Genomic DNA, 27,433 nt, shown 5'->3' on the forward strand with positions numbered 1-27,433 from the left:
CTTTTCTGCGCACTTATCATGATTCCCACTCACAGTTTACTAATAATTTACGAGCACACTGACTCAAGACCATATACAAGAATTCCAACTTCAGACAAGGTGGAAAGAGCCTTGCCATATAAACAAGTGCTACTCAAAGCGTGTTCTGCTGATGGGTGTCACTGGTCCATGAGGAGACAACAGCCTTGCACCAGAAGGAAAATGAGCAACATCAGAGCGCCTGCTGTTTAGTTCAGCAGACATTTTGTTCATAGCATGACTTTCTCGATGAAGGAAACGACCCACGATTCACATGCAGGTGCCAGTCCCTTAGAGGTGTGGGCTGATCAACAGTCTACAGACTGGCTATTTCAAGTAGCACTGCTATAGTTTGGTGACACTTTAAGAAAACATGGAAAACAGCAGAACATTCATTCGAAAATGACATTGAACCATTTGGTATGTGCTGGATGCTGGGCAGAGGCAGGGAGGGAGATATGAAAATGACTAAGACAAGGTATGGACCCCTCCTGTAAGGCTTCTACTAAAGCGACGCTCTCATTGAGATCATCCTCACCAATCTTATAGACTGGCATAATACCAATTCATGGTGCCATGCTTGGGGGCATCCTGAGAAAATGGCTAAAGTCCTTTCCTGGGTAGGTCAGCCTCGTTGCAGGGTGTGGGGAACCTGAATGTCCTTCTTCCTAAGACAGGAGGTGCTGGGGAAGCTGCATCTGTGAGACATCTCATTTGGTTCATGATCTCCTTCTCTCCTTTTCTCTTTTGGCAGAATCATCATCAACCAGAAGCCACACTGATAACATTAGGGTTCCCCATGCCAAGCCAAGCTTTAGCTTTATAACTGCACTGGGAAAAAGACAGCCTGATAATGGAAGAACAGACTGGTTTGAGAGTCTAAGCACCAGAGAATGTGTAGCAGACTCCAAACATGATTCTAGTTTCTATTAAGACCAGGAGAAGTTTATGAAACCTTGGAAAGGTCAAGAAAGCAGGGCAGGTAGGAAGGTAGACTCTGGACACGTTCTCATTTGTCACCAGCTTAATCAGAAGGAGACACCCAGATGTAATCCGACCACTGCAGAACACAGGTGGACCAGGCCTACCTGTGCTACTGACAGTTCACTTTCATTAAAGGACCCCAAGATTGGACCAGCCGTTTTGGCAGTCACATAAAGAACTTGTTGTCAACTAAAACTCCTAGGTCTGTTTCCCACGAACTGCTGTTAAATCAGGTTTCCCCAATCCTGAACTTGTACACTGATTCTTCCCCCCTCTAAATAAAGAGCTTTATTAAATTTCATCTTGTTAGTTTCTGACCATTATTGCAGGTACATGTGCTCTCTTGCCTCCATGCTCCAGTTCCTTCTTCTCTCTCTCGCCCTCCCTCTCATCTTCCTTCCCCTCCATCCCTCTCTCCCCACTCTCTTTCTTTCTATTGCCAAGTTTACAATCCCTCCTCCAGAAATCTGATCACCCTATCATCGATATCTTCCAGATTAGTTAATAAAATGCCAAACAGGACAAAGTTAATGGAAAACACTAACTTGGACCCAGAGACTTCATTATCTCTTGCTTGGGTAAGTACCACCATCAGGTCAGTGGCCATCCTCAGTGGAATCAGTTCTCCTTCAGACCAACCCTCCATACTCCTCCAGACCAAGGTTTCTAAAATACATAATCATTCTTGTTTTAAAATGCTTCAAGCACTTCCCATTGTCCACAAGCAAAGGCCAAAGGCTTTGTTGTGTCATCTGGGGTGCTCGCGATTGGTCCCCACCTGGCTCTTAGCCTCATCGCGTCCCCCTCCTTCTAGGTCTACACTGGACAGCTGTGCCTTCTTGCCTAGAGCAGCTTTGCCTCCATGTCTAGCAAACTCACCACATCCTCAAGGACTTGGTTCAAATATGACCATTTCTCCAAGGGGGAAGAATTAATACACCATCTTGTATTCCCATGACATCCATCCTTGGTCTCTAGAACCTTATTTACCCCACTGTGGTGTAGTTATTTCCCACAAAATTTTTAATGATATGCCCATCTAGGTGCACAGTGCCTGGCACACAGAAAGCTCGATACAATTTTCTTCAATGATTAGCTAAACTACCTTAGAGCTGAAATTAACCCATAAATCAATACCTATGAGGTCTCGATAGACGGACAGATGCCTATTGAGTTTGAATCCTCCTAGACTACAAGTTTTCATTTTGTTTATGAGGATGAGGCTTTTAAATATCTTACGTAAATCCACATAAACTGTTTCTATTATACCTCTGATTATCTTTCCTAAAATTTCTAACCTTCGAAGGGCAAAACCAGCAAACTCTTTTCCACTACGGTGGAAAATAGAACGATATAAATAACAAGAGTAGACTGTAATGGAAAGACCTCTGTGGATCCAGAGAACGTGAATGAATGAATGGATGATGGATAGTGGACTTGTTTTTGTCAAAGTAGCTATATGGTCTTAATTCAGTTACTTAACTTCTTCCATCTTTAGTTTTTTCAGGTATGAAATAGATTTTTAAACTAAATAATCTCCAGGGTTACTTCTGGTTCTATGGATTTAAAATTTTTTAACATGGAGTATCTATTTTGTGGGGCCTTGGGGTGAGCCATCTCCCCATAGGGCAGGGCTTACCTCCCCTGGGAGACGGCTATAGGGTACTTGCAGAGAATTGTATTACCAGGAAAGAGGAACTCACCCTAAGTTGTCCTAGAGAACAGGAGTTGCTCTTGGTCTGTAGCCCCAAGGGTATAAGGATATGCTTTAACTCTCTATAACCCCTACAAGACAGACTAAAAAATGCCTCCTGCCACCCAAGTGAAGACACATCCAGCACAGGAAAATTAGTTTCACCCTGTGGGTGTCCAGCTCTAGTTATATAATAGCTTCTAATTATAAAACATTATTATTCAGCTTAAGAAGAATGGCTATTAACTTCAGCATCTCATTAAAATTAGCAGTTTAGCTGCTTGTTTGGAAAAACCGCTAGTGATGCTTTGTATATATACACCGGTGTGTGTGAATGTGCAAGGGCACACACATACGGGCAAAATTTTGCATTTAAAATCTGGCAGGCATTTGAAGTTTTAGGACATAGTTGCAAGTATTTTGGATGACATATTCATATTTAATTCAATGAACAGAAATTGATGCTTGCCAGTGAGAACAGAAAAAAAACGGAAAAAAATAGGGATGAGTTAATCACATATGAGCAGCCCTAAGGCAGAGAGCACGATGAGGAGCGCAGATGTCTGGGGCACAAGGACTGAGAGGTGCAGAGGATTCTATGCCAAGATTGGGACAAATCTGTGAGGGGTCCCCAGAGGTCTCTTCTTTAGAGAGCGGATCCTCAGAGACCCACCATGTTCTGCCCCGACATGGAGGGTGTGTTAGATAACCTTCCTGCCACCCGAGAGACAGGAGCTGAGACAGGACTGCTGACGGTCTGGGGCAGTTATCTCCGTCTGCAGCGGGTGGACATTTCCAACGGTGTAGGTCAGCAGACAACAGCTAAACAATGAGCTTGAGCCTCTGCAGAGAGTTTTTAGACTCAAACCTCTCACTGGGAGACAAGCAAATGCAATCAGAATTAAGCTATTAGAGCACAGCATAAGCCCTTTCCTTTCCATCCTGGTTGGCCAAGTCTAAGTTTCATTCTGGAGGGTGCCCTGGTCCAGCTTCCTGAGCCGATCCACTGCTCTCTGGTGTCATGAGGAGCCCTGTCCAAACCATGATTTACCCACAGCAGCTCTCTCCAGGTCAAATTTCAGCATCAGCTCTGCAGGAAGCCACCATAATCATTTTCTGGCCACAAACGGCACAATTTGCTAAATGGGAGAAGGAGTGGTGAGGATTGCAGTACAGTAATGAAAAAAAAAATGAACAAGGATTTTCTAGAATGGATCACCACTAGGAAATGAGGTGAAATTCTCCCCTCTCCCAGTCGCGTAGTTCACTGAGAATGGAGAGCACAGCTGATGTTCAGGAAAAGAGCAGCTGTGGGATGTGGGGTGGTGCGTTTCTCCACTCACAGAAGTAACCAAGACGGTGCATTTTATTTTTTCAGAAAATAGGAGATGTGCAAAACAGCAAATTCAACAGGAATCTTGAATTCAGAATTTCTAGTAGTAATAGCAAGAGCTCAGATTTTTCAAAATTTGCATAATCCATAGGCTCCAGACCTCTCGATTTTATTCTAAAATTCACAGAGGCTTAATTAACAAAGAATGGTTCATATCAGGAACACCACGTTTCCAGAAAACACTGACATTCCAAGTTTACGGGGCTTGGCAGGATTGGGGGATGGGGGGTGGGGGATGGGAGGTGTCTCACGCTCTATCCTGTTACTATGCGTATTCTTAGTTTGATTCAGAACAACGTGTTCACCTGATCCCCAGGCAACCAACAGGGTTTCTGAGCATGTAATGTACATATATAAATACATTCTTTATCATATACATTGAATGTTAAATAATTCTGAAATAAATTTATTACTCAGCTAAATAACGCCCCAAAGACTGTGACTGAGCTTACAGTGCTTGACAATGAGGTGTAAGAACTAATGACCATTCTGTCATACACGTGTTAGTCTATGAGTACACACAAAACTACGCATTTGATGTCCGGCTCACATTTAAATTTTTAGGACACTATATACATACAATCTTTTGATTGTATATTCACGAGTGATGTGTTCATATTTAATGAATGAAATAAAAACAGCCTCTTGCTAGTGAGCACAAAATAAAATGAAACGGGAATGAGTTAATTTGGAGATTAGCAGCCAAATAACATGGTAGAGCTAGGTAATGAGAGTATAGTACAGTAGTGAGAAAAATATTCCATTTCAATGATAGAGCAAATTCACGATGAAATGTGGTATTAAATTGTTTTGTTATTTGTAGATAATTCTTTTTCATTCCTTAATCTTCTTAAACTTTTGTGTTATATATTTCCATGTCAGATGGCATCTTATTTTCACTTATGGTTATTGGGTCTTCGAGGTTTCTTTGGTTATTGTTTTAGTTCACAAAGGTTTGTTTTTCTTTCTTCCCTCCAAATGGAAATCAGACAACAATGATTGTCTGACACCTGAATTTCCCAGCTCTAAGAAAAAGGACTTCTAGCAGAAGGTTAACCTATTTTAAATCCATCTTTATAAGCTGAACAACTGGAGTCATTACAATATAAATCAATTATTTTTTAATGTCACAGTTGTCACACATTATTTCCCATCCTTTTTAATGTAAATATATCTCAAGTATTTTATGTGTATATACATATATACATATATATGCACACACATATATATGAAACGATCTGTGTTTCTTTTCCTAGCAATCATAGAATTGCATGCCTTGGTGGCTTCAAAAAATAAAGCACGTGCCTCCTCAAGAACTTCTTCACAAATTCTTAATTCTCTTATGGCTTTCTACTGTGAGGCTAAGGCTAGGCTTATGAAGACTTCTGGGTAATATCCTCTTCAAACAACCCAGAAAGAAATGGCTCCTAAGATTTTGTTATATATATTTTTGAATTTTAAGGTTCTAAATCACACAAAACTGTTAAGTATCCTATCTTTTTACCTGGAATAGTCAACAAAGTTTTAAGTATTATTACAACGAATTCAAAATCTCAGTGAGAATCCATTATACGTGATCTAGGTGAGTAACCTAGACACTGTGCTCACAACTTACACAGTTTCCATAATTTGGCAATCACAAATTAGATTCCTCATTATTTTTTAATCCTTCTAACTATAAATCTCAATTTTTCTTTCTAAATTGGAATGTTAGGTTTCTCTGTCCTGCTCACAAAGCACACGAAGAATTTGTTTTGATATAGAGTAACTAAACCAAGAACACTGTTTCTACTCTGAAATACAAATTTCCCCCAAAACAGCTTCATTTCAAAATATGAGACAACAGGTCACAGTCCCTAAATTTCAAGTAGTCAAGTCCAAAGGAAGAACAAAGGCTCTCAAAATACAATCTCAGGATCTACAGTATTTAATTCTCTTAGAAGCTACTATCTCTAAGTATTTTATTGTGGACGATAAGTAAGCAGTGACAGGTCTTTGGCTCAATAAACACCAGTAACTGAAACGATCTGTTCTAGACGTATTACTGCCACTGAAAGATGACCACATTTACTGCTCTGTCCCCTGTGAAATAAATAGGGGTATTTTCCAACATATTTTTTTTTTTGCAGAATAAGTTTGTCGGCCCTTCAATTCTTATCCCTCAGTTCATCTGTGAAGCTACCGCTTGTTTGAACTGAAAAATACACGTACGAGTCTACCTAGACACTCACGCAAAACTTCAAGTAGGACGTTTAAGCAAATTGCATTTTAAATATGGTCATCACAATTATTAAATTTAAATATTTACATTCAACTTAACTATTTTAATTTAAATTTAGAAAGAAATATATTCTCTTTTGGCATTTGATGTTGTGATTTTATCCCTTTTCTGATTTTCCAAAATGGGAGCCATTCCTGTCTTTGGTCCATCCTATCACACAGCAATTTCTCTTGAGGGCTGACGGTTTTAACGAGCCGTTCTTATACACAGTTGTTTTCCTAGCGTGTGTGTTGATACACTTATACACGTATACGTTACAGTTATGTTCAGTGTATACTGCAGTCAGCCTTCTGGACCCTGGACCGAGACCCTGCCACTGGTTAGTGGTGGTCCTTCTGCTTTGTGATTCTCAACCCCAGCAACGAAAACAATCACCAAAAAGTCTTGAGCGTGATTACAGACAAATACAGAGAGAAAGGCCATTGTTAAAGACAGGTGAGAAACACAGTACGAAGGGTCCTGAAGTGAGGCTTCCTTAAAAGTGGCCCCATGACATCTGTTCAGTTTATTAATTATAAAAAGAACATACGAGAAAAAAAAAAAGAACGTGAAGCTTCCTGCTTCCGTAGCACCTGTTTTGATATTGTGGAAATTTTAAACAGTCATATTATTTCTACAGTGAGCTGAGACCGCAGAATGCCAAGAATACCCAGACTCCAAGCCACGGGGAGGCAGAGAGAAGACAGGGGCACTGCCCCAACTCGACGGCAGTCAGCGCGCTGAATGCTTACCTGGACCGAGCCTCGGCGGGGAATGGCGAGTCCCCAGTGGTGTGGCTCGGCGAGGCTGGCTGCCGAGGCGAGGACAGGGACACGCCATGCACTTGCTTTGGGGACCTTGGCACTTCACTGAAGGAGGAGTCTCGCCCGGAGAACGGGAAGGATGAGGAGCTCTCAGCCGTGGGCGGCAGGTCGCGGGCCTGCCCGGTGGCACTCTGCTCTTGACCTCGTCTTTGGTTCTCCACGTTGAGCAGCACGTCGGTGTCCGAGACGCCATCGCTCCCAGGGAGGGCATAGTCCCTGGACTCTGCCACGCCCGTCCTGAGCCCCGAGATCTCAGTCCTGGTGTAGAGAGAACTTGACTCTTTGCTTGACTCGGCCTGTCGGTCACTTTTTCCTCCCCTTTTGTCCACAGCATCAGGGTCCTTCCTGGACCTGGTATATCGAGATGTTGATTCAGAGTCTGCTTCAGAATCCAGACTTAGTCCATATTTTTCTGCCAGCTGTCTTCTTCTTTCCGCTTTGTACCTGGCGATCCTTTCGGCTTTGGACTCAAGACTCTGTGTGTCCATGACCCCTGAACTGTAAGATGAGTCACCATGGACGCCTGAGGTTTCTGGGTAGGGTTTAGATCGAATTGGCTTCTCTACCGAAGAATCAGAAGTTTCTTCCTCTTCATTTGATCGGCCTAAAAGAAGATCATACGGCTAATACACACAGATTTCAAGATAATAATTCATGTTTTATATAACATTAATGTTCTATATAAAACATTTTCTTACATTTGAAAATATTTTGAATACATCATTTTTTAAGGCTTCATAACATTCTACCCAATAGACACACATTTACTATGCTCTGTTTTCTACTATGCTCTGTTCTTTTTGTTTTCTTTTTTTTTTAAAGATTGGCACCTGAGCTAACAACTGTTGCCAATCTTTTTTTTTTTTCCTGCTTTTTTCTCCCCAAAGCCCCCCAGTACATAGTTGTATATTTTAGTTGTGGGTCCTTCTAGTTGTGGCATGTGGGACGCCGCTTCAACGTGGCCTAATGAGCAGTGCCATGTCCGCGTCCAGGATCTGAACCCTGTGCCGCTGAAGCGGAACGAGTGAACTTAACCACTCGGCCACGGGGCCGCCGCACTATCCTCTGTTCTACAATGCACACTCGAGCGCCCTTGCTGCAAAGGACCAGCTTCTCACACAGGTTGGTTAGCTAGGGGGACTCCCTGAGATGCTGAGGACTCTGGGCTCTGCAGTGAGACTCAGGAAGGCCGTGGCTGTTCCACCGGCCTCAGTAAAGCCCCACTCCTCGCTCCTCAGACGGTTCAATCCTTGCTCAGGGCTTATTCCCCTTAGTTATGTACTTTTTTGTTTTTGAGTTTAATATTTCATGTGTGAGGCCAGAGGACGAGTTCAGAGTCCTCTAGAAAAGATAACAGATATTTGAACTGCTGTAATTCTTAAGTGACGGATTGTGGTCCCACAGGATCTGATAGTAACCATAACAATAATGATTCATATCAATATTCACCAGGCTGTGGTTGAGTTTGTTTTTTTTTTTTACAGAAGTAGCTTTTTCCAATTATAGTACACATTTGATGTAGAAAATGTCTACCATGAAAATATAGGAAGGTAAAACCCCAAATCACCAATAACCACTAATATATAATAATCAATAATAAATTGACAATTTGCCAAACATTTCTATATATTCCTTCTATTCTTTTATATATTTGATTTTTTCCATATAAAATAATTCATGTTTTATATAACATTAATGTTCTATATAAAACATTTTCTTACATTTGAAAATATTTTGAATACGTCATTTTTTAAGGCTTCATAACATTCTACCCAACAGGCATTCTATAATTGATTTAACCCTTCTCATATTACTGGGCATGTCAGTTGTTTCTAACTTTTAGTCAGTCTGAGTTTCTGATTATCACAATAGGTAGCCTGGTAAAAGCAGAATTGCTCTATCAAAGAGGACATCATTTTAAGACACTGGCTAGACTCTCAAATGAATTTCCATAAATCTACATTGATTTACACTCGAATCTGCAGCACATGCTCTCTTACAAACGTTGAGTGTTACTTTAAAAAATTTCCTTGGATCACACACTAGAAGAAGAGAATATACGCATTTTTCAATTATTTATTAGTCATTTGTATTCTCTTTTTCTGCTCTAGAATACCTGGCCAAGCTTCTTGCTGTACATTCTATTGATTCCTACTGTCATTTTTATTGGTTTGTGTAAACTTTTATAGGAATATGAGCCTTCATCTTACTCATGTTTTCACATTTGCTTGTCTAATTTTTTGTGAAGTCTATGCAAGATTTTCTTTGGAGTACAGATGTTAATTGTTAATGTAGTCAAGTCAACTGATCCGGTCATGTGTAATTTCTACAGCTGTTTCTGTGTTTTGAAAGCCTTTTTCATTCAACTTGAGTTAGATATTCACCTATATTTTCATGTTTTTAATTATTTTCTTAAAATTTATCACGTGAATCATTGGAACTTATTTTTGTGTTTAGTGTGAAGTGAGAAGAGGATCATGTCCCCCCCCTCCCCCACTATGCCCCATCTTCCCAATACCATTTAATTAAGTAATTCTTCCTTTTCTCAGGAACACGTGATGCTTAAATTATCATATAAGACATAGATTAACATTTTACGCACACTAGGATTCATTTCTGGATACACATTTGGGTACTCTGTCTATTCTTGATTCTTCATGTGTGTAGTTTTAAAAAATCTTAGTTCTCTAATTTTCTGCTATAGAAGATCAGAAACTGTAGAGAGAAGCAAACTGATCACTTCATGCTCACTCAGAGCAACAGCCCCTGAGGAAGAAGCTAGAAAACACTGGTACAAAAAGCAGCAGCACGGACCACAGACGAGGGTGGGAAAAACAGGCCTGTATGCCTCATCCTCTCCCAAGGTCAGGTTGGATATCTGATGCCCCTAACAACAACTGAGTAATCAAGGCAAAACTCAGTGATATTTGACACGCTGTTTAACAGGAGGCCAACAGGCAATACATTTAAAATCATATAGATTAAAAGAATTTAAATAGAATGTTTGTTGCATAAACACATAGAGTAAGACGCCTAATCACTCAAGGTCCAACTTTACTTTTTTTTTTTTAGTAGATTAGCCCTGAGCCAACATCCACTGCCAATCCTCCTCTTTTGCTGAGGAAGACTGGCCCTGAGCTAACATCCGTGGCCATCGTCCTCTATTTTATATGTGGGACACCTGCCACAGCACAGCTTGATGAGCGGTGCATAGGTCCACGCCCAGGATCCGAACCAGAGAACCCTGGGCCGCCAAAGCAGAGTGTGTGAACTTAACCGCTGCACCACTGGGTCAGCCCCCAGCTGTACTTTAAATGCTGCCTGCTGAGGACAGCTGTGCCCTGTGCTGAGCACCTGGGCATTCTGCTCAAACATGTCTCTTTCAGTCCTTTACGAAACAAACTTTTACTGAGGGTCTCTGACAGCAGGTCCTATGCTGGGGCCCTGAGGGTACGAAGAGAAAGACAGTTCCGGCCCTTGAGGTGTTCCAGGCTGGGGGAAGAAATGACTGGTCATCAATTACCCAACAGTGTGCCAAGGGCAAGCATTTCTTACTGCTGTGATACCAGAGGACCACACCTGTGAGGCACGGCAGAGATGACGTGTTGTTTTTGTTTTTAACAAATACATGTATTTAATAAATAACTGTATCTACACAATTCATTTTCGTGGAATATCCCATTTTCCAATACCAATCAAAAACATCTCGCGCAGCCTGTTTGACGACGTGATGACACGCATGCTCACCGGTGTGGGGGCTGGCGGGGTCTGTGGCCCGCATGTATCGGGGTGTGTCTTCCTCCAGTAGGCGGTGAGTCACTAACCCCGTGCAGCTCTGCAAGAGGATGGGCTGAGTGTCGGCTTCAATTCCTTCTAAGCGCCTGGCAATTCTTTCTTTTCTGTGCAAGACACCAAAAAGGGCATAGTGAACAACGAAAATCAATTCCAAGGGAAAACTGAATACAGGATGCGCTCCTACTTCCTAATTACGTACAATAAATATCTTACCTTTTCATTTCTGAAAATTCTTTCCTCTTTGGTTCAAAGATTTTTCTTAATTCTGCAACTAAAATAAAACAAAAAAGAATAAAATGATAGTCCCGTATTTAGTAGTCATGCATTCATTTTATTCATTCATGCAACATATATTTATTTAACTCATATTTCTGTTCCTGGCTTCCACACAAATGAGAGATACAAAACTGACACTGTTCCTGTTTTCCAGGAGATTGTCTTCTATGGGGAGAAGCAGATGCCAAATGAGAAGCATGTACACACACACGCACATCATATGTTTGCGTTAAGAAGTAAAACCATGAGAGTAAGAGATGGAGTAAGAGCAGCGGGTTCTACTTCATCCTGGGGAGTCAGAGGAGGCCTGAACAGTAAGATCTCTCTAGGAAGGGGAAATCTATTTTTAACTGTTTTAGGTTTAAAAAAGCATTTTAAGATTTTCATTATGGAAAACTTCACACATTTGCAGAAGTAGAGCTAGTCCAGGAAGACCTACATGCCCATCAGCAGGCGGCAACCACCACGACTCAGGACACTCCTATCTCATAACCTGTAAATATCTCTAACTACCCGGTTGGGTTTCCAGCGGCACCTACTGCAGCATAGCCGGATGGTAACCACAGGTCAGACTAACACAGCTCCTGAGCTTCCCCTTACAGGCGTGCACTAGAGGGAAGTGTTAACAGTTGTTTCTTTGCTACAGTTTAGGTGGATGGCGGATGAAGTAATTACCCTAATTCTGGCAACACTGGATGAGAAGACAAATGTTTTGCTGAGGTTGGTAAGGACTCATGTGATACTGACTACAAGGATATTACTAAGATGCCAAATAGTTGTTTCTTTGGAGAAATGGCCAAATTTGGTGGAGAATAAAGGACTCTCTTCTGGACTCCCCCTCAATCATGTGAATTCATAAGGGCTCATCTGAGTGGTTCCTATTGAGGCCCCAGGAATGGGTGGGGGAAGGAGAGGAGTTGCTGACAGCCCCAGGGTCCAGGAAACGTTTTGAAAGGCTGAGTCCAAGAAGAAACTCGAAGGAGGGGGTATGAATACATGGAATTTAAGTTTCACTGCTTCAGTTTCCATTTTATTTTTTCGAAGTAGTCATTTTTAGTAATGAGTCAAAATCGCACACACACACACAGGGCTTTCATATTGTCCTTTGTGTTCAGAGATACAAACCTTGTATTTACCATGTACTTATATATATTTTTAAATGATAGCCACCTTAAAATTTTAGTTGGCTTGACTTTTTTAAAGATAGTTGGCCTCAGAAAAATCTCTCTCAACTAGCCGTCCCAGGAAGCAGAGCAGCCGGCGGCGGAGGCGTGCTTGCTCTGCAGTGTCACTTACATTCCTATTTGGAAGAAAAGGGTATAAGGATAATGGCGCATACTGCACTGGCCTTTTGAGGAAGCTTGGCCAGTAATGGTTTCCCAGTTAGCAAATTAGCTCTAGTGAGATTGTGGTGATAAAAATTTAATGACTGGCAGTACCTATTTTGAAAACATTTTCAAGGATGATATAAACCAAAGGATATCAATTAATTATTTAAGCCCCAAAGAAGAGAATGGGGCTGGTATTTTTCATAAGACCACTTAAGAAGCTAATGAAATCAAATTCCAAGCGCTCTGAAAGGTATGTCTTAAATCCATGCTTCAAACCCCTACCTGAGGAATAGCCTATATTATTGGGGTCCTGAGTGGCATAATGAGCCTTTTCTTCTCCAAAATTATTTCAGCTAGGTATGCTGTGGTCTGAATGCTTATGGGCCCCCAAATTCATATGTTGCAATCCTAACACCGAAAGTGATGCTATTAGGAGGTGGGACCTTCGGAGGTGATTAGGCTCCACCCTCATGACTGGAATTAGCGTCCTTACAAAAGAGGCCCCGCAGAGCTCCCTAGCCCTTCCTCCACCTGAGGATTCGAGAAGACGGCACTGCGCAACTGCAAGAGGTTCCTCACCGGGACCTGACCATGCTGGCACTCTAATCTCAGACTTGCAGCCTCTAGAACTGTGAGCAATACGTTTCTGTTGTTTATAAGCCACTCAGTCTACGGTATTTTGTTAAAGCAGTCTGAACAGAATAAGACAGAGTAAGCATAAAAATATTAATGTAACACACACAGAGTGGCACATAACTTCTATTGGGAAAAGTTAAAATGCACTTTTTTTTTTGAGGAACATTAGCTCTGAGCTAACATCCACTGCCAATTCTCCACTTTTTGCTGAGGAAGACTGGCCCTGAGGTAACATCTACTTTATATGTGGGACGCCTGCCACAGCATGGCTTGATAAGTGGTGCTAAGTCCATGCCCAGGATCCAAACCAGTGAACCCCAGGCTGCCAAAGCATAGCACGAGACCTTAACTGCTCCGCCACTGGGGCGGCCCCTAAGATACACTTTTTTGTCCTAATTTAAGACTGAAAAATCACTTTTCATTTCATTAAACTTTAAAAATTTTCTATAAAAATTATGTAACTAAAGACATTAAAAAGAATTTCTAGCAGTACAGTGAAAAAGCTAAGTGACAAGTTGCTTCCTGATATTCTTTTTTCCCATCTTCTAGAAGGAAAGATCAACTAATTGGGAGACTATGTAAATGTCCCACAACACAACTATCCTTTCCTACTGCCATTACCCCTCCACTTCAATATTCTATAAGGACTAAGATAACATGATACGGGGGCAGGCTGACGGTCAGAATAGTCATTCATCACAGAAACCGAACCCCCAGAAGCCTGGGATGAGGAGAGGAAAGAGAAGGACAGGGTGGACAAGCAAAGTTATCCCACTGTCCACGGTGCTCTCTGTCCCTTTCTGGACAACATAGGCTGGGCAGCCACCAGTGAACACTGCCATCTGATCGCCGTGCACTGCTGGGTATAAGAAGTCTTAGGATAGCATTGAGCAGACATCCAGTGCCCCTCTTCAGGGTCACAGACTGAGAATGCTGGCTCTGGAAGAGATCACAGATCACCATTGGGGCGCTAATGCCTTTTGAGTGGGCAATGTCTTTGCTGCTGGCCCTGCACTGCAGGCTGTTGAGTCTACCTAGCTGTCCCACTCAATGCCAAATCACTCCCACTGCTATGACACAAAAATGCTCCCATATGTTTCCAAAGTCCCCTCCTAGGGAGGGTGTTGTCCTGGCCTGAGAACCGTCGATCCCAGGACAAAGATTTCAAATAGGCAGCTTGTTCCCTGGCCATCCATACCCTAGGTTACACCAATGACAGACACCACTAGCCCATCACTACACTCTTCAATCAAGCTCACATTCAAACCCAAAACTATTTCACGCCTATAATCTTACAGTCCACTCTGAGCATTTACTGAGGAATGAAATGAGGTCATGTATCAAACTAAATGTATCAGTGAGCTTATTAATTCTTAGTGCAAATCTATAATGAATCTTTTAGAACAATAAATTACCAGCCTATTCTTTCTAATAAATATATTTTTAATCACCAAGATTTGCCTCATTCCTATAGAGAGGAGATTGTAGGGGAAAGAAATGATGTGGAAGACAAAATGAAGTAACAGACAGACATCTTGAGTCAGACTCCTTTCTTCAAGTCAATAATTTAAAAGTAAAATTAGTAAAACAAACATGTAATATAATTACTCTAGTATATCTATCCCATGGGAAAACACTTGTGTTGTATAAAAGAGAACGATGTTGTATTTGAATTGCTGATGTGTATGTGTACTTTTTTCGTCCCTTCCCAGGACAAAAATTTCATACGAGTACTTGTAATCCTCATTGGGCCCTCCCACTGAATTTTGGTCAGGTTTATTATAAAGGATTGAGAAAAAGTTAATACTAGGAAATTGCGGAAGTCACCCGTGGTGTGGAAATCTATGCTGTCTCTCCAGTGTTTCTTTATGGAGACTCCCAACAGTTCCACCCCAGGTGTCTTCTGATTGATGGTCTTGAACAGTTTATCATTATTTATGATCTACCAAGCAAAGCTTTCTTTCCTTTAAAAGTTTTATATAATTTCAGACTTACAGAGAAATTAAAAGACATCATTTATATGTTAAGACTTTACTCCATTTGGTTTATTTTTCTCTTTTCCTCTCTCTACATGTGTATTTCGGTATGTATACACAGGCACTCATGTTTACACAGTGATTTTTCTGAACCATTTAAGAGTAAGTTGCAGCAGGATGCTTTATCTCTAAATTCTTCAGTGCATACTTCCTAAAAATAAGGAATAAGAATGTTTTCTAAAATTAGATTCAACAGCTATAATTCAATTGATTGCATGCTGTGCCATATGTGTATAATTCATAAATGGTTCAGATAATAGTAATACCAGTCAGTCATCCTGCCATCCTGCTATAAACAAGCACAGCTGATCTAACTTCTGTGATGATAAATCTTATGCTTTGCTTTCAAGTACATTAAGACTTTCACATATACTAAATTATCCCTTATTATAGCTGCTGGTTTAGTCTGCTGCCCTTGTCTGAGCAATATGCATTCCATGAGTCTGTTTCTTTAGTTATTTCTAATGGGAGTTGGTTGGTCATTTTCCAAGAACGGCAACTTAAGGACATTTGACATCAGGGCTATAATACTTTAAAAAAAGTTACTTAACTGCCTAATATACTTTGTAATAACATATAATACCAATCCTCAGGATAATTTGGGCTGCTAGGCACTTTTCTTGGAAAACACAGTTTCTTCAATTAGCTCTGAGAAATAGGCTTTCTGGTAAAGTTATTGTTGGGTTCAGTCCTCAAACCTGAATACAGTAGAATCTTCCAAAGAAATATAAGTGACGGGGGGACTGCCAAGAACACCTCTCCCCCCTCCTGCATGTGACAACCTGAGAGCAGACGCCAGATCTAGAATATTCTGAATACGGCTCTTACTTCCCACAGGAGTGATGCATTTTTACTTTTACACTTGAATGGCAGCCACTAATATAAATACAAGCAGCTTATAAAATAAGTAGTTACAAAACTAGAGGAATAAGGAGGAGGGGTGATGGCTAAGAAGCGTGGGGTTTCTTTTTTGGCTAATGAAAATGTTCTAAAATTGACTGTGGTGACAGATGCACAACTCAGCGAATATACTAAAAGCCACTAAATCGTATACTTTAAATGGATGAATTGTATGGTATGTGACTTACATGTCAATAAAGGTGTTTAAAAAAGTAGAGTAATAATTTGGTCTATTTCATAGTTCCTAATTGGAAAATCTACTTTAATACAAGAATCTTTACATAGGTAAAGGTTATTAATCCCTTGATTACTTGTTTGTGAGACACTGTTAAAGGAAGTCCTTTAGAGAAACACCAATAATCATTTTAAATTCTCAATTTCACAGAAGAATCCCTCACTAAACAAACAGAAACTTCTGTAAACTTATAAACAACATAAATCTCTATGCCATTAAAACAGCCATAATCAATTCCTATTTCTAACATTAGCTAGCCAGTCAAGAGCTGATAAAATCATTAACACATCTGTTAAGATGGAAAAATGAAAAGCTTGCCAATAACACATGGGTCTTTCCAAACGCGCTTGCCCAAATTCACAAAGGGCAAAGATTGTGAAGCTAGACTATAGGGAATTGAGATGAAATTCAGGGAAGGAGGGATTCTGATACTTTGTAAGCATGTTTCAAAGATCTTGTTAATTTAGAAACATAAATCTGGTTAATACATAAATTTACCATCTTTGATTTGTGAACATTATGTTTTAACTAGTAAAACCGGTTAATAAGCTTACGTGTTTTTAAGTTTTGTTATATATGGAGTTACAAGTTGTTGAACGTTAAGAAAACTAGCATCTCATATTGTTTTTAATTTTTCTGATCCAATATTGTCTACAGTATGATTTATCAACAAAAGGAACTGGGGGAGAGAGAGGAAGAGGGAAGCAACTTTTGCTATAGAGAACTCTGCCTCATCAGTCAAATCTTCTAAGCGATTGCTAAAAATCAGTTTGTTCATTCTTATACTTTGTTTTGATCATCTTCACAGATTGTTTAAGTTTGGCTCAGATTAAATTGAGTTTCTTTGCCTTTCAAAAAGAGTCTTAAAAAAATGGGAGGACCCTTCCATTTCACACCTGGTCCACACACTCATCCAGGTGGGAACCCTCCACAGCATCTGTCCTACCCTTGACAGGGGTGGACGTCCTTCCTCGAACAGCTAATGAGCAGAGCTGATGAGACCACGATGCAGTTCATTTCACTGCTAGGTGCTAGGAACTATGAGAATTTTCTTTCTCATATGAAATCCCACTTACTGCCTTGTAACGCTACACATTATTCTTATTTTTAGCCTCTAGAGCAACATACAATAAGCCTACATTTCAGTTGACAGTTTTGTAAGTACTTGAAAACTGAAAAATGTCCCCGTTCAAGTTTTCTCTACCAGGCCAAGTCCCTGGAGTCCTTCCAATCTCCATCCTTGTCAGGCTCCATCTGGGTGCATCACCCATTCAACTTCTCAGGATGGACGCCAAGTTGTCAGTGGGCCTTTTAAACTGGATGTAGTTTCTACTTAAAGAATACTTTTTCTGGCCTAATTTTTGGGGGGCTTGATCTCGTGGTTTTTTTCCTCTTTTGGAGTAGAAAAAAAATCTGACCTTCCACCAAACCTGTTTCTTCTGAAGAGAGGGCGACACAGCTCCAGATGAAGACACTTTGTGAGCTGGTACTACCTTGTGCTAGTGTTATACTTGGTGGAAACAAAGATCAGGCAACGTTCACATCATTCCACAGGTAAAACTAGGGGTGGTCGGCTGATAGCAGATGCAAGTATTTTACTGCACGAGCATCTTTACCATGAAAATACTAATTCACCAACTGTGTGTGAGTACCCACTGTGGGAAGAAGAGAAACAATGAAGATACAGCCTGTGCTGGTAGCCTAGCGAATAGCCCAGTAGGGAGCTACAAGATAGTAAGTGTAAATGCTATGAACACTGGAAAGCATCAGAGGCTTGGAGGGATAGGACGGGGTAGGTGGAGAAGAAATGGGCGTATGAGTGGAACTCAGTGCCCTTGGAGAAGATGAAGGTAGGAAAGAGATGAGGGAGGTTGATTCTAGGAACCTTCTCTCATCCTGTCCACCCAGCCTCCAGTGAAAATGAAGATGCTTAAATGAAAGGGAAAGAACATGCAGAAAAGTGAGGATTACAAATCCAAGAAGAAAGAGACTTCAGTTGAGGTTAATTCTTAGATAAGGGAGAAAATGACACAAAGGAAAGTAGAAGCTAGAGGTTAGTGAAAGTTCCTCAAAGAAAATCCGACAACACAATGCTTACAGGCTTGGAACACTGTTCAATCATTTAGAAAAAGTCTTACCTTTAGGAAGTGCAGTTAAAAGCTTAGCATCGATTCCTCTTTTGTGGTTAGCAAATTGTTCTTTATCTTCAAGCAAGAACTCTTTCTGAAAGCTAAAAGTTATTCCATTAATAAAACGTTTAAGGTCAATTTCAGTCAAGATATATTTTGTTAAGCAAAAAAAAGCAAAACATAAAAATTATGCTACTGTTATACATGGTTAAACATGTACATGTAAATTACAAGTAAAAAGTTGTATTTGGGAGAGTTAATTGGTAGTTTTCATTTATTTATAATTACATTAATATGATTCTTTTATGCAACTAAATAATTACATCTGCATAGGCAGGGGCTGTGGCGTAGGGTGGTCAAAACACGGCTGAACTGGGAGTCGCAGGCCTTGGTTCAGACTGACAACTCTTCTAGAGCCACCAGTAGATGGATGGCTGGGATAATCACTTAACCTTTCTGTGCTACAATCTCTTCCTCTCAGAAAATCAACAACTTGTCTAGATGATCTACATGCTTTCCTCCACTGGTGAGATTACATTGAAGTAACAAACGCCTTCCAACAACCAGGAAATCAAGGCATGGTGAAGAGGTCTACGAAGCTCATGAAAACCTTCTTGAGAAAAAAAGAAGAAACAAAAAGCGAGAAGAATAAAGGAATTGAGCCCTTGCTATGTATGTTTCTTCTATACTAAGCATATCCCAGGTATTACCTGAATGATCTTCACCAGCCCCTAGGAGGTATGAACTTCTCAGAGCTGTGCTGGTAAACGTTTAACACCTGGCTCCCTCCTCTTGACTGACCCCCTCACCCCCAAACGTGCCTGCTTTGCAGTATTTTCTGGTAGTGTAAATACTCTCACCATGGCCAATTTCAAGCTACCCACAGACTCACTGAATTCAGAGTTGAACGAGAGATGCATGCTCACTCTATGAGTCCGCTCCAGCACACCACTGCAACTATTACTATGCTCGGTGTGCAGATTAGGAAACTGTTACATGCTTTGCCCAAGGACACATATTTGGCAAAAATAGTGCATGAAATTCAAATCTAGCTCCTGCTCCAATACTAGGCACAGGTGCCCCAAGACTGCTGGACACACAACTCCGTGGTCTTCCATGGGAATGTGCCTGGAGTTGAGCATGACAGACAGAGCTGCTGCCTCGTAGGAAGAAAACAAATCTAGGACGACGGGAAACTAATATTCCCCAATGATATGAGCACCTCCAGAGAGGTGAACAATGGGCCTGAAAGCACACTCAGTGCAAAGCTGACCTTCACCGGCAGTGGTGCTCTGTTTGTGTCTCTGCCCTGCAGGGCTACACTTCCACAGAAGCCCAACAAGAGACTGAGGAAGGTGCTGTGCATACTCTGTAAGTGGGACACACGAGGAATCTATATCCCATATATGCAGGCATACGTCATCTTCTTGTGCTTTGCTTTATTGTGCTTCGCGGATATTATATTTTTTACAAATTGAAGGTTTGTGGCAACCCTGCGTTGAGCAGGTCTATGGCACCAATTTTCCAACAGCATTTGCTCACTCCATGTCTCTGTGTCACATTTTGGTAATTCTTGCAATATTTCAAACTTTTTCATTATTATTATATTTTTTGTGGTGATCTGTGATCATTGATCTCTGATGATACTACTGTAATTATTTTGGGGTGCCGTGAGCCACGCCCACATAAGATAGTGAACTTAATTGATAAATGTTGTGTGTGTGTCCTGGCTGCACCGACTGGCCATTGCCCTGTCTCTCCCTCTCCTCAGGCTTCCCTGTTCCATGAGATACAAAAATATTGAAATTAAGCCAATTAATAAACTTACAATAGCCTCCAAGTGTTCAAGTGAAACAAAGAGTCACATGTCTCTCACTTTAATCAAACTTTTTAAATCAAAAGTTACTAATGATTAAGCTTATGAGGAAGGCATGTCCAAAGCCGAGACAGGCTGAAAGCTAGGCGTCTCGCGCCAAACAGGAAGTTGTGAATGCAAAGGAAAAGCTCTTGAAGGAAATTAAAAGTATTACTCCAGTAAACACACGAATGATAAAACAGCCTTAGGGCCCTTAAGAATTAGCCTAAATCTACTCTGCCTGTGCTCTGCAAATAGAACAACAAAGGCTGGATGACAGCGCATCTGTTTACAACATGGTTTACTGAGTATTTTAAGCCCATTGTTGAGACCTACTGCTCAGAAAAAAAGATTCCTTTCCAAATATGACTGCTCATTGACAATGCACCTGGTCACCCCAGAGCTCTGAGGGAGGTGTACAGCAAGATCAATGTTGTTCTCATGTCTGCTAACGCAACATCCATTCTGCAGCCCATGGCTCAAGGAGTAATTTCAACTTTCAAGTCCTACGATTTAAGAAATACTTTTCGTAAGGCTACAGCTGCCATAGACAGTGATTCCTCTGATGGATCTCGGCAAAGTTGATTGAAAACCTTCTTGAAAGGGTTTACCATTCTAGATGCCATTAAGAACATTCATGATTCATGGGAAGAAGTCAAAACATCAACATTAACAGAAGTTTGGAAGAAGTTGATTCCAACCCTCATGGGTGACTTTGAGAGGTTCGAGACTTCAGTGGAGGAAGTAACTGCAGATGTGGTGGAAACAGCAAGAGAACTGGAACAAGAAGTGGAGCCTGAAGATGTGACTGAATTGCTGCAATCTCATGATCAAACTTTAACACATGAGGAGTTGCTTCTTGTGGATGAGCAAAGAAAGCGGCTTCTTGAGATGGAATCTACTCCTGGTAAAGATGCTATAAAGATTGTTAAAATGACAACAAAGGATTTAGAATATGACAAACTTAGTTGATATAACAGTAGCAGAGTTTAAGAGGATTGACTCCAATTTTGAAAGAAGTTCTACAGTGGGTACAATGCTACCAAACAGCATCACATGCTACAGAGACATCATTGGCGAAAGGAAGATCAATAGATGCAGTAAACTTCGTTGTTGTCTCATTTTAAGAAATTGCCACAGCCACCCCAACCTTAAGCAACCACCACCCTGATCAGTCAGCAGCCATCACAACAAGGCAAGACCCTCCACCAGCAAAAGATCATGACTTGCTGAAGGCTCAGATGATGGTTAGCATTTTTTAGCAATAAGTTATTTTTTAATTAAGGTATGTACATTCTTTTTTTAGACACAATTCTCTTGCACACTTCATAGACTACAGTATAGTGTAAACATTACTTTTATACGCACTGGGAAATCAAAAACTTTGTGTGACTTGCTTTATTGCAATATTCGCAGTCTGGAACCAAACCTGCAATATCTCCGAGGTATGTCTGTAAATCAAATTTCAAGCAACTTCTACACATTCCAAAATATGGTACACTATCCCATATTCCCAGAACCAAGCTCATCTGAAATCTTAGTTATTGCTTATAAATGCACTATGGCTTATATTCATAAATGAGTAGCATGTATTCACATTATTTAATAAAGAGACTTGAAAATAAGCAGTCTTTATAAACCACACTCCAGATCGCTTCCAGATCCTAGGACACCTGCTTTGCTCAGAAACTCGGAATTAGGTCTGACCTCTACACAGTGAATTGTTAATGCAGTGACAATTCTTTTCAGTGTTTCATTCAGATGTATGATTTAGTAGAAACCTAAAAGATTAAATAACTGCAGAAATGTACCCTACTTAAGGAATGGCATGCTATTTTAATTGATTATTTAACTGCTTGTTTACACATCTTGATAAAGTTCTGTACTTTCTTCGGAAAATCAAAATCTCAGGAAAAAATTCTATATTAGAGTGAAATGATGCCATCTCTGAAATATTCGGCTTCTTAGGCCAGTGACTTTGTGGAACAAATATTGTCTCATGTTCTCAGAAATAAACATCTGAATGGTTCTATTTTCCTCCTTTTTTCTGCTTATCAAAAAGCTCAATGAAGCCACTAATGAAGGCTAAGAAACTACCTCCTAGTTAAACATTTTGCTGAACTTTTATATCCCCCGACACCCGCTAGCTCCACATGCACTTACTTTCTTGAAACGAGCTACACATGGTGTCAGTGCCAGTAAAAAAATTCAGCCTCTTCACAGTCGGTCAGAAACCAACGGAAAACCAAAGCACTGTTAGGAACCTCTCTCATGCGCCTTAACATGGTTTACTGTAAACGCTGTTCCGGCCATGTGCATTCTCTCCTCTCCATCCATCCTGGCTGAGTCCTGCTCCTGGTTGGGCCTCCTTTAAGGTCATTTCCTCAAGGAAGAGCCCTGGACCCAGTGCCCGTGCCACCTGGCACTGAATCTATCTTACGCACCTCTGTTATTTTCTCTCACAGTATCCTGTTTTCTTATTTGTATAACATAGTACAAGTGTCTTAGCTGATTTAAAATTATTGATTTTTAAAAATCAATAAATATATGTTGAATGAATGAGTAAAATAAAATACTTCCAGTGCATACTACAACTCACTCTGAAATTTTATGTGTATACTTCATAGACTAACGACACGATGGGGCAAATAGCATCACAAATATTGAAAATAATTAGAAGGGTATGTATTTAATAACCTCAGTTAGAAGCTTCCTCCCTCCCTCTCTTCCTTTCTGTTCTTCTTTAGAATAATATATAATTGGGAAAACATCTCTCCTCACTACCTTTGCTCACCTCACATAGACGTATGAAAATATTAGTATATTTGCATACGTTCATGAAGTATTCTATTTTCAAAGTCTCCATCTTCAAGGTCATCTTATGTTACTGGAATCCATGTGGTTGTCTCTACAATTTCTCCTTGCTTCTATTGCCTCCCTTTCCTGTTCCCACTAAATGACCGCTACATTGTGAGGAAGCCAATGGGCAGAGGGAACAAGGAGATTGGGGTGGACAGTGTCACAGAAGCTGTGACTGATGCAAGACCCCTCAAATCAATATGAAACCAGGTTTTGAAAAAAGTCACCTCTCTTCCCCAGACTTTCTACCCCCAAAGGCCCTAGCCAGCAGTGAAAACGCAGGCAAGACACACCAGTAAAGAATTCTGGACCATTCGTGAATGAGTAACTCCTTCTGATCATCTAATGGCTGATTAAACACTTACAGATACCCCAAAGAGCCCTAACACGACCCCCCGTCACTTTTCTGAGTCAGAGGCTTCAGAGCAGCATTACTGGCAGGGCCCATTCCTACCTCACACGATTGGTAACTCCAGAGCACCAAGCTCCAGGACTGTGCTCTCCCTCATTGGTCATCCTCTCAAGGATGACAAGTCCCTGCCCGGACAACCTCTGCAGGTCCTGGTGGGTTGCCATAGCTCAACCAAAAAGTATAATCCTATATTTGAGCATGAAACCATCCCTCCATATAGAATTAAAGTAAATGCTACACTCTTAATTTTTTTTGGAATTATAATTTTAAAAGTTTCTAATATTAAGAAGCACCTTTTGTATTTTTTACCACCTATCTTCATCACCTCTGAAATAGTGCTCACTCTTTCTGACTAAATTTTTCATACTTTGCCCTCCTTCCCCCTGCTTCAATAATCTAAGAAGGAATCGCTCCTTGTTTCCATGATAATTTTTCTTAATGTGTCCCATTAACCTACTTAAATGCTCCACAGTAGCAACAAGGGGAAATTTGATTAAAGTGAGAGCAGCATATTCTGCAGTTGTCACCTTCCATCTTTTACAAAACGTGGGCTATACTGTTGCAGTGACTACTCAGCGCCTACGCTGTGAAATGCTCCCCTACAATCTGCTCACTCTTCCATGCAAGTTTAAACTACAAGATATGGGAGGAGAGAATCCATTACCTCACGTTTTCACCTCGGCTGTCTGGTTGACTTAGATTTCTTCTATCTCCAGCCCATTTTACACTTAGGACCACGGCAAGGGAGCCATAATAGGTACACATGAAATAATACCTACAGTTTTAGAAGAGCTGTGTCCCTCTCAGTCCCTCCCCACTGAAGTGTCTGACCCTCCTATTTCATGCTTTTTCCTATCCTCCTTGCATAAGCAATGCCTGTCTCCCCTTCCTTTTCTTCCTTTTTCTTAGTCACTAATTAGCTGTATTATAGCTAAACCAACCTGGGGCACATTGGGAACTAAGCTGCTATGGTCTGAATGTTTGGGCCCCACCCCCCAGTTCATATGATGAAATTCTAACCCCTAAAGGTGATGGTATTAGGAGGTGGGGCCTTTGGAAGGTGACTAGGACATGAGGGTGGAGACCTCACGAATGAGATTAAGGCCCTTATAAAAGAACCCCAAAGAGCTCCCCAGCCCCTTCTGCCAACTGAGGACACAAGAAGTTGGCAGTCTGCAACCGGGAAGAGGGCCCTCATCCCGCCAATGCTGGCACCCTGATCTCAGACTTCCAGCCTCCAGAACTGTGAGAAAAACATTTCTGTTGTTTATAAGCCACCCACTCTATGGGTGGCTTGTTACAGCAGCCTGAACGAACTAAGACATAAGTCTTAGATTCTCTTGAAATATGGCAAAGATGAGAAATATGGGAGACTGTGTCAAGTACTACAAAAGTAAGATTTCATGAGTCAAATAAGACACCCTTACTGATGACCCTGGCTCATTGCTGCCCTAGTTTACCTGATACTAAGACATGGATGGAATTCACAAAGCTTTATCCCATCTCTGTGTTCACAAGATCAACTCTGCCATTTTCAAATGCAGAGCCAGACTTAGCCTGACAGGGACAGTGGTTAGACAACTGTTTATTCCAATGCTACTGAAATGCAAATGATTTTGGGTGAAGAAACAATGTCGTACATAATACATCAGGAACAAGAGATCTGATGGAATGAGGGTGCTGGGAGCTGGGTCTTTCTAGCATAATGAAGTGCAGGTTGAGATCCACACTTCCATGTGTAAGGGACAATGACTGTGCCTCCACTTGAACATCTCAAAATTGATTAGGGACAGCGATCAACCAAGAGGCACCTGAGATACAGCTATCGTTTGGGCACAAACTTTTAATTTTTACGTTATCTTATATTAATGATGACGTACGACAGAATTTTTGCACATTGGGTAAATCAAACTAGCACCCATAATATCCTACAGCCAAGGGAATTGAAGTGCAGAAAGGTTAAGAGACCAGGCATCAGGAACTCACATGGACAGATGGGTGGATGGGTGGAGGGACGGAAGCAGGGAGGAAAGGAAAGAATGAAGGATGGAAGGAAGGGTGGAAGGAAGGGAGAGAGGGAGGAGGAACAAGGCTAAACCCTTTCTTAAAAAATCAAAAGCTCCCTTGCTTGATGGACAGACTGCAAAAGGACATCCCAAGCTTAGAGGTAGGTAGGAGAAAGAAAAGACAATAGCCCTTTACAAGTTTGCAACTACAGAGATACCAACATCCCGTTCTGCAACCAGCCCAACATCAACATGAAATACAAACAGAATCTGTGCTTGGCTGAATGCACTGTGAAGTGGGCTTGCTTCATATATTTTAATAAACCAAACTCAGGGGAGAAAACATATTGCCAAACATTTAACCTTATGAATTAGGGATTTAGGAGAATAATTTTAAAAGCTACTACAAATCTTCAAAACTTAAGATTCCTTGAGCTAAGACCGCTTTACCTTGGAACTTTTCTTTGACGTGGAAATCCAATGAAGCTTAAGTTTTTCTTGTTGAAATCTAAGGGGAAAGAAATAACGTAACATTGAAATAGCTACACGACAACAAGTTAAAACAAGTTAAAAAAAAAAAATAATGGGACAAAAATTCTTCGAAGTCCCTTCGAACATATGATTTAAGAAAAAGGAAATCATTAACCAATAAAAAATACGAATAAAAAAATGACACCTTCTAAGAATTGAATTCCACAACATACATTTTACACAGGCAAGTTTTTTTGTTTTCCTCTTGTGAAAAGTAGCCAACTCCGGGGGGAAAAAAACCAAAAATTCCGACACGGCTCAATGCTATCATTTAAATTCATTACGGCTATAAGAATAACTCAAAGCCATTAAATACTGAATAACACAGTTAGAGACTCAGGAGGAAAAAATTAAACAATTAAATGTTGCAAGTCATCACTGCCTGATATATTAGAGATGCCTTTAAAGAACGCCTGCGGATGGGGCAGCTGATGAAGAGCAGAGGAGCACTTCATTGCCTTCTTCAAAACCTAAACAATCACAACACATCAAATTAACCACTTATTTATTTTTGAAGGTAAGCTATATATTACATAAAGACAGCTGGTAACAATCCTATAGAGCAAAAACACACATCCCAAGTGAACTGGTTAATCAAAACCAGGCACAGACACATTTAGAATCAGTCTAATGGCAAGTAATCTGATTTACCGCTTTTGGCACGGTAACCATTTGTCCACCAAGAAAACCACAAGTAGACCACTTACAGAAACTTCTTCCCCTAAGGAAGTGCCTTTTACTGTTTAATATTTGGGGGCAGAAGCCCAGGAAAAGTAGGGACAAAATATACCCAGATGCTGACATGTCATTTCCCATCAAAATACAGCCTGAATCCTGGAATTTGGAAATTCCGACCAACTAGAGAAATACAACAAAATGAAAGGCATAATGCCGATTAGACATTGAGGCTTTTATCCTAATTACATAAATATCTTGTTATGTATTTAAAAAAGAAAACTCAGTCCAAAAAGGTACCAAATTGTAGAAGAAAATTCCTGAATCTGAGGGCTGAATTGTTCAAATCGCTTCCTAATAGTGCATTTGTGCTAGAAAATACTTTCATATAGAGTGGCTGAACTTCAAACTGATATTCAAAATAACCTCAGCATTTCATTTTTGTTCAGTTAGTGAAGTGAATCTGTGAGACCACTTCAGTAGTTACATTGAAAGCATACATTTTCCTCTGGGCATGAGAGGAAGCCACTACAAAGACATTTTGTTCCAAACTGTCTCACATGAAGATTTAATAAAAAGACAAAC

General features: G+C 40.6%; 1 protein-coding gene across 50 annotated transcripts in view; it reads right to left on the bottom strand.

The window, feature by feature from the left end:
* Positions 1 to 27,433, bottom strand: part of SVIL (supervillin) — a 224,100-nt gene that overhangs the window by 73,383 nt on the left and 123,284 nt on the right. For 33 of the 50 annotated variants that reach the window (XM_070255541.1, XM_070255536.1, XM_070255540.1 and 30 more), the window contains 5 exons: positions 26,093 to 26,150; positions 18,520 to 18,611; positions 11,181 to 11,238; positions 10,920 to 11,071; positions 7,101 to 7,776 (listed from right to left, as the gene is read on the bottom strand). In XM_070255541.1, coding sequence (XP_070111642.1) covers positions 7,101 to 7,776; positions 10,920 to 11,071; positions 11,181 to 11,188 — 836 coding nt within the window. In that variant the 5' untranslated portion in view covers positions 11,189 to 11,238; positions 18,520 to 18,611; positions 26,093 to 26,150. The remainder of the gene's footprint in view (positions 1 to 7,100; positions 7,777 to 10,919; positions 11,072 to 11,180; positions 11,239 to 18,519; positions 18,612 to 26,092; positions 26,151 to 27,433) is intronic. The other 17 variants (XM_070255539.1, XM_070255497.1, XM_014737010.3 and 14 more) reach the window with 2 other exon arrangements.

The sequence above is a fragment of the Equus caballus genome, chromosome 29, assembly GCF_041296265.1.
Source record: "Equus caballus isolate H_3958 breed thoroughbred chromosome 29, TB-T2T, whole genome shotgun sequence".
NCBI lineage: Eukaryota > Metazoa > Chordata > Mammalia > Perissodactyla > Equidae > Equus > Equus caballus.